The sequence below is a fragment of the Coturnix japonica genome, chromosome 5, assembly GCF_001577835.2.
Source record: "Coturnix japonica isolate 7356 chromosome 5, Coturnix japonica 2.1, whole genome shotgun sequence".
In the NCBI taxonomy this organism is placed as follows: Eukaryota; Metazoa; Chordata; class Aves; order Galliformes; family Phasianidae; genus Coturnix; species Coturnix japonica.
In genome coordinates this window covers 22,641,103-22,655,899 of record NC_029520.1, presented here as the reverse complement: position 1 = coordinate 22,655,899, position 14,797 = coordinate 22,641,103, and the positions used below count along the sequence as shown (strand labels likewise).

The following is a 14,797-nucleotide window of genomic DNA, read 5'->3' as shown; positions in this document are numbered from 1 at the left end:
GTTTCTTTCAGGTTGTTTTTTTTTTTAGGGGAAGGTGGTCAGTATGGCATTTTTCAAAGTCCACATACAAGAGATTTCAAACTTTAAAATAAACAGTACACTTCAAGTTTAGATATTCTCCTCTAATCCACACTCTATATATTTGGGCAATAAGAAAAGTGGATATCTATACTACCATCAGTTCAGTGTTAAGCTTTGCAGAAGGTGATAGTTCAAAGATGTCAGATATTCCTTTCTGCCTACCATGCTATTTAATTTCTCAAAACTTTTTTTTTTTAGCTCCTACTTTTGGTGTATTTGTGAAGTGCTTTGGCACAGATGCTATTCTGAGTTTCTCTCATCCAAGGCTAGAGCAGGGATGCTCTTATGCTGCAATAGATAACAATTGCAAGCCCAGGTAACCTTCCAGAAATCTTGACCTGTGAGCTAAGCTGCTTGATTTATCCCAGGAAAAAGCAGCTGATTTTGCAGGGTTGGAAATAAATGAACTAGCTACACAAACTGTTGTGATACAGGAGCATTGGATAGTACCTTTCTATTACCAGATAATATTATTTCAGATGCACTATGAGATTATGTGATTATTATTTTAGTTAAATACTTTAAGGAAGTGTTGATGCTGATTTGATGTTGGTGCTCCTGATGCATACTGATTTCCTTGTTCAGATTGTTCTATTTTTATTTTTATTTTTTTTCCAAAATGACTTCATTTTCTGTCTAGCCTGAAAATAAATAAATAAGCAGCAATGTAACCTTAACTGGTAAGTTCTGGACTCCACAATTTCAGCCAACAATGTTGATGCATTTTTTTCTTTGGTTTGCGCTACCCTGTTTTATGTCTTGTCTGGTAAAATTTGCACAAGTAAAATGTGAACTGTTTATGTAAGTCTGTATCTTTACCAGTTATGTTCATTTATTCAGCCTGACTGGGTGACCTTCAGTATGGAACAGGTATGTGTAGGGTGGGAGGGAGCTGCAGTTGTAACAGACTGTCTGGGACAATGGGGGAACAAAACCTGAGAGCTCACTGTGATCTACGCCCTTCCTGTGAGTAGGCTGCAGTACTCTGGCACTGATTTGTGCAGAAATCTCACTGTTTTGTTTAATTGATAAACAAGGTTAAATGCTTTATCACTCCTGTGTATAAATACCCCCCTAAAATAGAGCTGCCAATGAGATGAATTTTTTGTCCTTCATCTGATTGTCATCTTCCAGATTAACAATGAGTAACAATTGGAAAAACCTGAAACATGAGGATAAAAATGCATCAATCAGATCTGAGATTACCAATACAGAGATTTCTAAGACCATTTTCAGCATGATGTTAAAACTACAAAGGCTATTCTGTCACTTGAAACCCTTTATTTATGTTTGCATGCAATGGAAACAGAATTAAAGATGTCTGTACCATGTGCTCATCCTGCAAACCCTTTGAAACTCTTATGTTAACTGTTTGAGCTTCAGAAACAGAAGGAAATTTTCAAGATAACACAAACAGCTGCAAGGAGAAAACACTTTTATTTCATGACTAAACAAGCAAATGTATATTTTCTGTGTTTCAAAAAGATGAGTGAATTTCCTCATGCCAGGAAAAGTAAATCCATCTGATTTTGCTTTAAACTGTCCCCTTTTTCAAATGCAGTGAGGGGTTCCCACTTCCTCTGCATGATGTAATTCAACTGTTCTGCTTGAATTCCATTCCCTCTTGATGTCATGTAGCCTCTAGCCAGCTATTCAAAACAGAAAAGCTGTTTCTAGTTTAGGCTAGAGTGTGACGAGGATGAAGTTTTTAATAAACCTGCATCTTAGGATGCTGGTTTAGAACCTTGCAGGCAGAGCTCAGCTGCTGAAGGAGCTGGAGCTTCATTGGCAGGATCACTGCTTCCAGGCAGATGGCACCCCAGGGTGGCTGGCAGCAGCACAGGAAAGCAGGTAAGTGGGGGATGGTGGAGGGTGCTCTGGGGAGGAGGCCTGTGGGCAGGGAAGCCAGGAGTAATATTTGGCTGTTTAGGGACAAAGTTCATCAGGGAGGCCTATAAACACAGGGAAGCTGTATAGATTGATGGCTGGGAATCTCCACGCCTTTCCTAAGCTGCTTTTGACTATCACCATGTCTGTTTCTCAGCCTTACTATCCCAAATGTAAGCAGCTTCTTGTAGTTCTTGCTTCCTCTGGCATTCTTGGTGTTCAAAAAATAGATCTTCTGTGTCACACTGAGGTTTGAGAATAGTCATGATCCAAAATACACTTAGGAAACACTCTGGGGTCACAGTGCATACCACCTGTGTCTACACTGCCTCAACATGGACAGATTTCAGCTGTGGGCTGGAGCTTTTCTGGGTTATCTCCAAGCCTCTTGGGTGGCCATAAACCAAGGACATGCTAGGCAGCTGGTGAGGTTCCAGTGGACATGAGAAGAGTGGTGGCTGTGCTTCTGTTTCTACTTATACTGCAAATATCTACTCCCGATGATCCTTCAGAAGTAGATATATATCATGGCTGTCCAACCTTTTGGCTTGCTTTGTCCATGAGTGAAGAGGAGCTGTCTTGGGCCACACATAAAATATATAACATAGTTAAAGTATATAAATATATATATATATATGTATATATATATGTACATATTAAAACAGTAAAAATCAACAAAACTGTAAAGCCAGTGGGATGCAATTCCTAGTGAGTTCTCAAGGTGTTTGTCAGAGATTTTTGATGAAATTTTACTCTTCCTTAGTTTCATCCTTGAAAACAATTTCTCATAAATGTGTGTACTGCCAAAAGGTGAACACATGAATAATGTGTGATTGTGAAGCAAGGGATATTTTTCTCTGATCAGATATGGCTTAGAGAAGGGAAGAAGTAAACTACACCTCAGTACTGATGGGATTTTTTATGCTCTTTGCAATGGAAAATCTGGGAATTCACATACTGATTGTAAGGTGAGAGGAAATCTATACTTTAAAAAGCAAATGAAATATCAGATGGGCGAAAAGGAAGTTTCACATCCCTCTTTGTTTTGCACAGTGGTGACAAGAGTGGGAGAGCACTGGGGTGGGGATGGGGACAGAGGAGCCATGGAGCTGCAAGCCAGGATATTTGTGTACGAGATCTGTTCAATCTCCACAGTCTCTGATTCTGGCTTAAGCAGAACAAGATCATGGCAGATAAGAAAGGGTGCTGAGAAAACACATTTTATGTGGCTGCTGCCTTGCAGAAGGGAATCCCACATCAGGGCATTTCCTTTTGAGAAACAAGAAAATGCTTCTGCATACATGGAAAACTTCTCAAGATTGAAAGCAGTGCAAGGTAGAGGCTGTTGCTTTTCTTCCAAGGTCATTGTTAAGGCTTCACTCCTCCGCAAAGGCAGCAAGAGAGGATCTTAAAGCGGGGTGATGGCCTATAGGGATGATTTTTATTTATTTTTTCTTTTTAAAGGAGCAACACCATTTGGGTAATTAAGAAAATGCTGTATGCTCCAACAATCAATGCTTCCAGACTTCTTCCTCAAATACAGCCTGTTCTGGGATGCCCTTGGCCTCTCCCTGTTCAGCTGTCCATCCAGGATACTTCACAAAATATTGTTGTAACTTTTCTCTCACATTGATAAAGTGTAAATAACTGATGAAAAGTTATCACTGTATAAATGTCTACCACTTTGACATGTACGTATGTATGCAGTAAATGGATATAGATAGATATTCAGGAGTTAGTAAAGTGCCAAATCTCTGATTGTCTTCTCTTGTCATAAAAAGCAAACCACTGTTTCACACATTTCTTCATTAGATAATAGTTAATTTGCAACAGGGAGAAATAGCCAAATCCAGGCATTCATCCACAGGTTCTCTGCACTCTTTATTATAAGAGAGAAGACCAGATGCTTTCTCAGAATAGACAGTCCAGCCAAAGTGTACCAGGCTTAAGTTAGCTCATGATTCTACTTTTAGTAGAACACAGGTATAACTAAAAGCAAGATAGAAAAGAGAGGAGGAGAATTATAACATGGCAATGAGCTTACAGAAGATATAGAAACAGCTGCTGAATTTCTATCCTCTCTATCCTGTGGCTCTGTTCCCATTTAGTGATTATTAAGAATGGCATATTATTAACTGGCTGCTAAAGACAAGACCAGGAATTTGGAGGGAATATTTCAAGTAATACTTGCAACATATGCATTCAATTTTAATTTTTATCTGACTTAAGTGAAACTGTACATGATATTTCTCTGGATTAAGTATGAAGATAAAGATTTTGTTGATCAAGTTTTATCTGTACTGGACTGGGACTAGATTGTTCGTTTCTTCTTCCATATTTCCTCACCTCATTTTGGATGCTTACAAAACTACACTTGTCAGAAGGCAAAAGGCTGATATCCTCTTACCTTACCTCTGGGGGGAACATTTTCACTTTCAGCTTGTGATTTCAGATGCCTGTCCAATTTCTAGTGTTGATTTCCAACAACAACCCTCCAGTTCCCTGTAATGATGCCAGATCACTGTATTCTGTGGTTGTGCAATCTTGTCAGTGACAACAAGAACTCTGCTGTATAAGTTACCGGAATCATTTTCCCTGTTGTCCTTAGTGGTAAAGTCCATCAATAGCAAACTTTATGTATGCCTTTGCAATGACATCTTGATCCCAGTTTGCCCTTCCAGCAACTGTGCACATGAACTTCCTCTAAGTGGTGACTGGCAGATTTCTAACTCCTTCTAATTTTACATTCTCACTTGTTTAATCTCAGTTAAGTTACTTGGGAATTGCACTGATCATTGTACCCTCTTCTGTGCTTTCATTTTTAGACTCCATTGTTAGGTTTGATTTCCAAGGAAAAAATCTCTGTAGAAATGTAGTCTGTGATGAGTCAGAGCCCTCAGTGAACCTGTGAAAGACTAGCTGCTCTTTACCAAAGGATCAGCATGGTAGACGGCTGTTTGCACTCTGTCATAGCTGTTTAGGCTTAGTATGTATCTGATCCTTGTGCTCAAAAATAATTTAAGGCCTGTGGTAGCTCACCGGTTCTCACAGGTTATTTCCTTTAGCTCAGGTGAAAGGTTCATAGGCATATCATAAATACTTGGTCTCCGTTCCTGAATTCAAAGGTTGCTTTGCATGACAGCCATGAGCAGAACGTAGGAGTACAAGTGAATCTAGAACTGAAAGTCATTCTCCAGAATGACCAACTGCTGAACACGAGTAAGGAGCTCCTCCTGACCTCAGTAAGTCCAGATCTTTTGTGTTGTTTGATCTATTCTTACTGTAATGTATCATTACATCCAGATTTGGCTTCTAGCATGTTTTTACATCCAGCAAGTACAGATATTCTGTAATATCTCTGTTTTCACATAAATGCCCATACCGGGAGCATTTGTAACAGAATTCCATAAAATGTGTGAGCTGTTTTTTGAAGCAATAGTTCAACAGCAGTCATTATCTAGGGTGACTGCGATGCATAGCTAAAAATTCTTTTATGGAAAGGAGGTTGCAGACACTCTAAGAACATCTGGCAAATTCAGAAATGGCTTTGTTCTATAGGTTCGTTATACAGGAGTGGGTTAACATCACCCCTCTAGAAGGCAAAGGCAATTCTTTGAATATCTGCTCTTCAGATGTAGAAAGTGGGCTATGCTGAACTAGCTCAGAGAATAAGGAAGTACTGCAAGTGTCTTTTTAATATTTCCATTCCAAAATTCTTCCTTTTATTTTTTTTTTATTCTTCCTTTTATATTTTTCCTCTGTGACTGTGATTCTTCCTTATGTTGCTGCTGAACTGTTAATCTCCAGTGCTGTCTCTGTAAATCAATGAGTGTTAAAAAACACCTGGGAAAAGAAAAAAAAAGAAAAAAAATGTGGTAGCAAATCACTGCTTCAGCAATTCCCACGCTTTTCTGTCTTGTAAAATGGCAAAGTTTTCCACACTTATGAGAGAAAAGAAAAATATCAGGCAAGCAGCTTCTTGTTTGTTATGATGCTGTTTCTATATCCATTTTACAGACTACAGTAGGTAGATCGTGTTTTTTCAGTGTTTTAGATTTTATGAGTTAAAAGGGCACAGAGCCCACAGTAGCTATAGAACTGGGCCACTGCAAAGCATATACAAATGGTCTGGGAAGAATCACCCTCTGCGTGTTTTCACAGGTTTTAAGTTTTCATTCCCTTTTCTCTTTGCAGTGGGGTGACAGTAGCAGACACATCTCTTTTCCACAATTACAGCAGATTTCCTGGTCTTGCAGATAGGCTGATATCCAGGTAATACTAACAATTATAGTGTTAGTTCAAGGAGATGACATTTGGTCACAATAGATGCCTGTAGCCATGGATTTTCAGACAGGTTTTTTTAGATGGTACTCTTGCCTTCAGAACAGCAAGGCCGCTCAATAGATATTCACACTGTAGGCAAAGTAACACCGAAATAATTGGTTGGTTGAATTGAAACCTGGTTTATTTCACCAGAGATTCTTAAGGGGAGACTCTTCTACTTTCTGATGTTCCTAAGTATTCCTCCTGGGTTCTGTGATGAATTACAAGCCTGATTTTTCAATGGTATGCATGAGGTAGACAAGTACTAGCCTCAGGAAAGGCAGTAACAGTCACTGACCCCTGGTCCAGGGCATTGTTCCAGTGATAATGGAACTGTGCCATCATCCCACAAAGATTTACAAAAAACAAACCTGTAAGAGGAAAGAACCAAGTTATTTCTTTTCTACAAAGATCACATCTGCTTGATATACTGTGATCTAAAAGCCCACAAAAACATCCCAAACAGCCTTTGGATAACATAATACACTTTGAAGCAGTGTTTTAGATGATTTGCAGATCCCTCTCTTTCTGACAGTCTAAAATCAGTTCTCAGTGATGTGCTTTCAATGCGTCCCATGAAGTTATTGATGACATTGATATCTTGGTTCTTATGGGATCAAGTGGCTGGGGAGAAACTGAAAGAAAGTAAAGATGCATTAATATGTTTCATTTTCATCCTGACAGTAGAGGTACAATTTAACAGGGAGAACACTTCTAAGTAAAAATAAAGTTGAATGAACATAAAGTGCAAAGTACAAGCTAAAGGAAGTTAGAGTATTATACTGGGTGTGGTATTGAATTCTGTACCTATAGGAGCTGGATTTCCAGTATATATTGGGTACAACATTGTTTGTAGCTGGCCAAGTTCATCTCTTCAAAACTGACCTCCTCACTGGGACTTCTTACTTCCTAGGTCACCATGGATAGTGAATTTGAAAAAGATCACATCAAAAGGCTGCAGGAGCAGCGTATGTTCATGCAAAAGAAAACCTTCACCAACTGGATGAATAATATCTTCTTCAGGAATAATGTAGGTACCTAATCCTCCTGAGACTTCTTTTCCTGGTTTTGTCTTTGTTTTTTTGTTGCTTCATTTGAGATATTCTTGCATATGTCAATTTTTGTGCATCTTTCTGAAGTGTCACAATTACTTACATATGCAAGCAAGAAAGACTTTGTTTAACCAGAGTACTTCATCCTGTATCTTTTGCCTCTTAATCATTTCCATTGTTGATGTTACGAGTTGCTGCTCAGTGGCTCTGAAAAGGTTGCCTTATGTCTAGAAATTTCAGACATACTACTGTGCAATTACAGAACACTGAGGTTTCAGTTAGTCTCAGATTTCCAGAAAGTACCAGGGGTAGTGTACAATTGACTCGACTATGCAAGGTAATCCACCGTATTCCAAAAGTCACCAGATTTGCTGCAGATACATTATTTGTGTCCGAACTGAATTTATCTGTGACACAATATGGAATTATATTTTCCAAGAACAATTCACTTTTCTACTGCCCATAGTTGATGTTAATGAAAATGGGCCTTGGAGACACCAAACAGGACCAGACCTCTTGTTTCCATTCTAGTTCATGAATACTGTACAGTGTTTCAATATTAGACATATGTTTTTCATTTTAATGTTTTAAGTCTCAGGATTTTGTGTAAAGCCAACCTCAGAGTACAATCATCTTTGAAATTAATTTTTCTTACTCTTAGTGAGGAGCTGCAAAACATATTCTCATTTTCCTACCTGCAAGAAAGTTAAGCTTTTATGATGTGGGAAATTATTTATATATAGCTACAGATCAATAAATACTTTGTCATTTTATAAACACATTCAAGTTCAAAGATTAAAATGTTAGTCTCCACTTCCTGCATAGTACTTGACTGTGGATCATAAAAGCATGAGAAGAAAATCCTGTGACAGCTTTCCAAACCATATATGGTAAGAAATGATGCAGACCAAGAGCTTATCAAGGTCTTCTCAGCAGTGTAGTTAAGCTTGCCAACATGGACTTTAACTTGATAATATCCAACTACAGGACACTGCAGTATTCTCAATTGTACTATTGACTGCTTCAAGTTTAGCATTAAGGGAATGCTTAATGCTTAAGGGAAATGAGTGAATTTGTTAAGCAGTCTTTGATTTGTTTCTGTGGAGACAGATGTAACAAAGCTGTTACTGTTGCTCAATGGGGCATGAAGCATATGTAGGGAGACAGGCTCCTTACAATTAAACTAAAATGGAACTATTCTTCATGGATAAAACTTCCAAGAACATAATAGCTTTAATTTCTTTGTTGTAATATACTGTAGGTTGAGTTGTGGGATTAGTTAAATGCAAAAAGTAGTAAAGGCAATAAAACTGAATTTTTCATGGAAATAATCAGCCAGAGAAAACTGCCAGTCCTATTTCTACACAAAGAACAGAACTGAAGTCTCTCTATGTAACTTGCCTTTAAATTCTCAGTGATTCACAAAATAATAATTGTAATAATATAAAACTTGTCAAGAGTGGGGGCGAAAAAAGCATTTATCCTTTATTTCACCTACATTTAACTATGGTCCAAAATGAAAAGCAAACAAAAAAATCACAAAACTAACCAATTAAACATCAGGAATATTTAATTCTTTTGTTCTGTTGTTTTTTGAGGTGAAAAGATTATTTACAGTGATTTCAGAATCACAGCAAGTTATTGTTGGGTGTGTTATGTGGTTTCATTGTCATTTGATGGCTGGTGGCTTAAGGCCAAAAGGAAACACCTAAGGCAAGCTTCTGTTAGATCAGAGTACACGCTGTGTCATGGTGTGTCACTTAAGTCACTAGGTGACATTTACTACTGGCAGCAGTGGGATACATTTTTGTAGATCCTAATGTTTTACATAGTAATTGCACTTAAGTGTGAGACCATCTGTAAATATGGAGACTTGAGGTGACAGTGAAGGTCTAGGCAGGAGACTTAAGATTTTGGAATGTAAAATGAGTCAAGGAAACTATTCTATATCTTCTCATTTCCTTTATTTTCCTTCACTTAATTTTGGATTATCACTTTACATTTTAAACAGAATGCATTGCTCAGAGTAAAAAGCTGAAAAGAGACTTTTCAATTGAAATAAAACACTTCATGTTTATGCACTGACAGACAGCAGACTCAGTCGCACAGAAACAAGGTGTTGTTTGTTTAGTACTAGAAGTCAAGGGACCTGTGGGCCAAGTGTTCAGCCAGAGCTGATGTTGTGTGACTGGTCTTTGCAGGTGAGGGCTGAAATAGAAAATATTTACACAGACCTGAAGGATGGCATCTATCTCATGCAACTCCTGGAGCTGCTCTCTGGAGAATCTTTGCCCAGACCAAATCGGGGAAAGATGAGAGTGCATTTTCTGGAGAACAACAGTAAAGCCATTACATTTCTAAAATCCAAGGTAAGGTGATAGTAATATTGATGTTATAGATAAGAATAGATTGTATATGTTACTAACTGGTTTGTCTAATGTTCATAATCATTTCCACCTCTAATACAGGGCAGAATGTTCTTTGAATACAGGTCAGGTTTTATAAAAAAGAAAACAAAAAAAAACCACCAGATTTTTCTTACTGTATGAGAAATCTGACCTACAAATACGTAATAGTCCACCAAAAATGTCACACCTAAATGAAAATGAACTATAGATGAACTATATTTTGAAATGCTGATTTAAAATATTGATTTTAAACTTCCCATTTAAACAACCAACCAAACAAACAAAAAAAAAAAACAAAAAGGAAAGAGGAAAGCTGTAAAAAGAAAATGGACTAGCAAATAGGAATATGTGACTGAGAAAGAGAGAACAGCACTACAGGGGGAAAAAAGCATAGGAAACACAAAAGCATAGGGAAAAGGGATAAAGTTACTGTATCAGTGAACTTTTTGTATTAGTCATGTAATTACCTCACTCTTCCTTGGTTTGGTTTGTTTTTTTTTCATCTGCTGGGATTTTGGAAATAGAAGCAGATTTATCCTGCATGTCACAGCTATATTCCCTCATAGGTGAAGAAATGTCATGCACTGTAAGAACAGGACGAGGCAAACAATGGACATTTTTGGTTGGCGTGGCAAAAAGGAATGAGCAATTTCTTAAAACAGTTCCCTCATAACTAAAGTCAGATAAATGTTCTCTGAAGCGTGGGTAGTTCCTGAAAATCTGTGTACAATTTCTGAATAAATTCAAGGATTTTTTGGCAGCAGTTTTCCTTCCTGACAGCTTAAAATTTTAATTATTTGCGTTTTATTTGTGCTTTCCCAAATAATGGGGCAAAGTAAACAGCAACAGGCACTGATGAAGACACATGGTGTAAAAGTGGGTATTTTAGAGCTTCGATTCAAACAGTTTCAAGCAAGCCTTTGCAGTAGTTTTATATATTCAAGTTGCATATTCTCACTTAAGCTACAAGATGGGATGCCATTTTCTTTCTTTTTTAAACAATCAATTTCTTGTATACTTCCCTGCCAAATCATCAAACAAAGCTCTGTGTCACACATTCTGAAGGAGCAGAGGGGTTTCATAGCAGTAAACACAGAAAGTATGTAATGCATTCTTCTCCACTGACTACAGAACCAGTGTAATACAGCATTAGGCCTGATGCCCTCCACCTAACAAATCTGTTGAAAGAAGCTGTGACTTCTTCAGTAGGATATTTGGATTGTTTGGTGAGACTAAGAGCTATATGTAGACTAGCTCTCTAGAGATCACATCCAATGATCACTGAGTTTGCCCAGCTGCCAGTCCTTTGGAGGAAAGTGTCATTGAGCTGTGTTTCTTTACTTAACCACAATTTTCAAATACTGAACAGATATTTGTTTATTAGCAGGTGCAAGTGAAAGTGATTGGTCCTGAGAATATCGTAGACGGTGATAGAACCTTAATCCTGGGACTCATCTGGATCATTATACTTCGATTTCAAATTTCTTCTATCAAGCTCGATAAGGTAAAACAAGATTTTTTTATTTTTGCCTGGTTAATGGAATTCAGAGGCTTTGTAGAGCTTCAGATCAGAAAGAACTGTTTTGATGACATTTCCTGTCCATTTTGATCCTGCAGATCTTATAATATTACCCAATAACTTGCCAGCAAGTTGTAAAAGGAATTGAATCCATTTCATAATTTCTCAAAGAGACAGAAAGCAATAACTTAGAGATATTTGTATTCATCACTCTCTTTCACAAACGTTTTACTGGCTTTAACTTCAGAAAGAATGTCTCTGATGTCACTTATCTCTAGATATGAAATACATGTTGTCTTTCTCTAAAGAAAATTATTCTTCTTTATTATTTTTAGAAAAAGGAGTTTTTCACTTCAAGCACATGAAAGATAAGCTCCTATGAAGATACTGTGAAATCAAAATTAGCAATTTCTAATGATAGATCTGAACTTTTTTTTTCTGAATTCTAGATCAAAGTGAGGAAAGCAAATGAACTAAGCTTTATATCTCTCTTGCATTTACTTGACTTCTACAAACCTTGCAGAAAAGAAAAAAAAAGAAAAAATTATCTTCCTTTCATATCATGATTTAGGAATTCATTCAATTAACTTTTACTCTGATAGAAAACTCCAGATTTTGCATTAAGTCATTCTATCTTCATGACAGATTCAGCTTGGAACTCATAACTGTTGGAGATGATTTACAAGTTGGACAGAAGTTATCTTTATAGGAATATAAAACAAAGATAACACTTCTGCATACTGAACACGCCGATTTTTCTTTTCTCTGCTGTCTTCACAGGAAGAATTTGGAGGCAGAGCTGATCAGCTATTTGCCAATGAAGCCCTACTTCTTTGGTGTCAGCATAAAACTGCCAGCTATCCCAATGTAAATGTGAAGGACTTCTCTAAAAGCTGGAGTGATGGACTGGCTTTCAATGCACTTATACATGCCCACAGGTAACAGTTGAGCTCAGGGCAATTTGCTTGTTGCTTTTTCTAGTTCAGGCACAAGTTGTCTGAAGGCACAATAGTCTGAATAACAGATATTTGCCAAGAAACTAAAAAATTATCTCCTTACCCTTTTTAACTGAAAACTCCTTTCTTATATGGATACACTGCCTCTGAGGAAGGAAGGAAGGAAGGACCAAAAGCTCTTGCTTCACTGTTTGTTTTGTTGGAAGTGGGATTTATAAGGGACTATCACACATTCTGAAAAACACTGCCCAATGTTTGGTCTCTCACTTATAGACATTAGACAGTTCTCCCCCTAACAGTTCTGCTCCATCTTCCAGTCAGGATACTGTAAAATTTAACCAACTGGGAGTTGTCTCCCTGATCAGAATTGCCACTCTAGTGGGCAATGGTTTTCAGTGGTGAGTATGAGAAATACTAAAGGTGGTCAGAGATTTGCTGGGAGTGGTATTTCAGTTTCATAAAGGAGAATCTTCCTCCAGCTATATGGTTCTGATGTTTCTGAATAAAGCAGGTCAGACAGAATAATTTCAAAGTTATTCCTTATCTAATAAACAGTCTATGGTTTGTCATCTGAAAGAAATTAAGACAAACATAAATCCCTCTTCCACTTTTTCTCTCTGTTCTTCTCCTTGCCCAGGCCTGATCTTATCAATTATAGCTCACTGCGGCAGGACCAACCCATCAAAAACCTGAACAATGCCTTTAATGTTGCTGAGAAAGAGCTGGGGATCAGCAAACTACTTGATGCTGAGGATGTGGCAGTACCCTCCCCAGATGAGAGATCCATCATGACTTATGTGTCACTCTATTACCACTATTTCTCCAGAATGAAACAAGGCCAGACAAATCAAAAGCGACTTGCCAAAGTAAGTGCATTGCTATCTTCAGAATTAAAAACTTAAATACATAAGGTTAAATTTGTGTTAGAAATGTATTAAGTGCAAGGTGAGCTTCAGGATCATCTGAACTGAATAAGATGCCATCAAACTGAATCAAAAACATTTTCTTGTCTCTTGAATGCTTAAAAGTGCCTCTAGGCTTTGATTCCTAGAGGGACTACATTTGTCTCTGGATACAGATCCCTTTTTAACCTCTCAGTTTCAGTTTGAGTGCTGATGTGCATCTAATTCAGCTTCAAGCTATGCAGATCTCATTAATCTTGGGAAGATTACAGGTTGGCAAAAAGAGCTAGTCAACAATTTTCGAATTTAACAGGAAAGAGACTAATCTGTATTTCTATTTCCTTTGAAAATCCTCATGCTTTCTTTCTAGCTCCTTCGTCAGATACAGATTGTGAATAAACAGGTGAAAAATGAGCAAGTGTAACAGAAGGAGGAAATGTGCAAGAAAAAAAAAAAGTGAACTAAAGCATAAAACAATAAAATAAAATTTCTTTAATAAGATATATTTTTTTTAACACTTTCACTATACATTTAGTCTCGCATACAATGGAGTTACACGTGAACTACCTGCAACATGCTAATGGAAAGGGAAGGAATTTTGAGTGGACCTGGGCCAAAATATTGTGATCCTTCTGCCAAGGACTACTTCTCTTGGAGAGAATTTATTTTCTACCTTCAGAATACTCCACACTATATTTTTTCAAATGGTCTTCAGGAAACCTATACACTCAGGATGAGTCTATATTCCCCCCTCTGACCCTAGATATATTGCTCAGTGGATGACACAAAACTGGAACATTCCTAATGGTGACAAAGCATTTTATGAAGCAGACTTTGTTCAGCTAAGTAGTCTGGGACAAGAACAAGATGATTCTGAAATGTTTCTTACTGACAGTGATGTTCTCTGAAGAACTGTTGGATGACAGCCAGACTTTGAATTCAGTTAAATAAAAGATTTGGCACAAGTGTGGAGAGTAGACAGTAAGATTTGTCTGGACTCCAGCAGAGACTCTGCTTTTCAGGCAGGATGAACAGGCTATATCTTTGTATTATGGGCAAACACAGGAAGAGCATTTCTTACTCTGTCTTGTTTTCAGTTTTTGTTGTGCTCCACTTTTGTTTCTTTGTTTGTTTTCACTTTGTATAGGTATATTCATGCATTCTTTTTTTTCTCTCTCTCTTTCCACTTACTGCTTCCTTTTTCTCTGTTTCTCCATTGGTATTTTCATCCGTCTTTAATACTGCCTGCCTGCCTTCCTGTGTTTCTTACACACGCAAGCATAAAGAAGGATAACAAAACAGATGTTAATCTCCTCGTGTCCTTAGTCCCCTCAAATAGGCAGTTCTGAATTTGCTAATAGGATTGGAGAGGGAAGTCTGAATGTGTCAAGGAAGCCTTTGAGTTGAGACTATGTGGGTGACCAGGATGGCAGGATTCATCCTGGAGAGGTAAATCTGCTTTCACCCACCCACGTGAGGTAGCCATGCACTTACTGGGATCTTTCAGCAAGAACTGGGTACGATGGCAGAAAATACAGAAAGGAGCCCTGGCAACATGGGCTGCTTTTCCTTCACTCAAGGTTGGTGCTGTTTTGCTACTCTTCAAGCACTGTGACATTTGTTCATTGCCAAGTGCACTTTCTGCTAGGTTAAAGCAAATAATCACTTG

The 14,797-nt window shown here is 37.8% G+C and overlaps 1 protein-coding gene across 1 annotated transcript in view; it reads left to right on the top strand.

Moving 5' to 3' along the window:
• The first annotated feature begins 1,713 nt into the window (after nucleotides 1-1,713).
• SPTBN5 (spectrin beta, non-erythrocytic 5) overlaps nucleotides 1,714-14,797 on the top strand; it is an 88,344-nt gene continuing 75,260 nt past the window's right edge. The window contains exons 1-8 of the mRNA XM_015864530.2: nucleotides 1,714-1,932; nucleotides 5,094-5,210; nucleotides 6,163-6,240; nucleotides 7,205-7,321; nucleotides 9,545-9,712; nucleotides 11,136-11,255; nucleotides 12,051-12,208; nucleotides 12,864-13,092. Coding sequence (XP_015720016.1) covers nucleotides 7,211-7,321; nucleotides 9,545-9,712; nucleotides 11,136-11,255; nucleotides 12,051-12,208; nucleotides 12,864-13,092 — 786 coding nt within the window. The 5' untranslated portion in view covers nucleotides 1,714-1,932; nucleotides 5,094-5,210; nucleotides 6,163-6,240; nucleotides 7,205-7,210. The remainder of the gene's footprint in view (nucleotides 1,933-5,093; nucleotides 5,211-6,162; nucleotides 6,241-7,204; nucleotides 7,322-9,544; nucleotides 9,713-11,135; nucleotides 11,256-12,050; nucleotides 12,209-12,863; nucleotides 13,093-14,797) is intronic.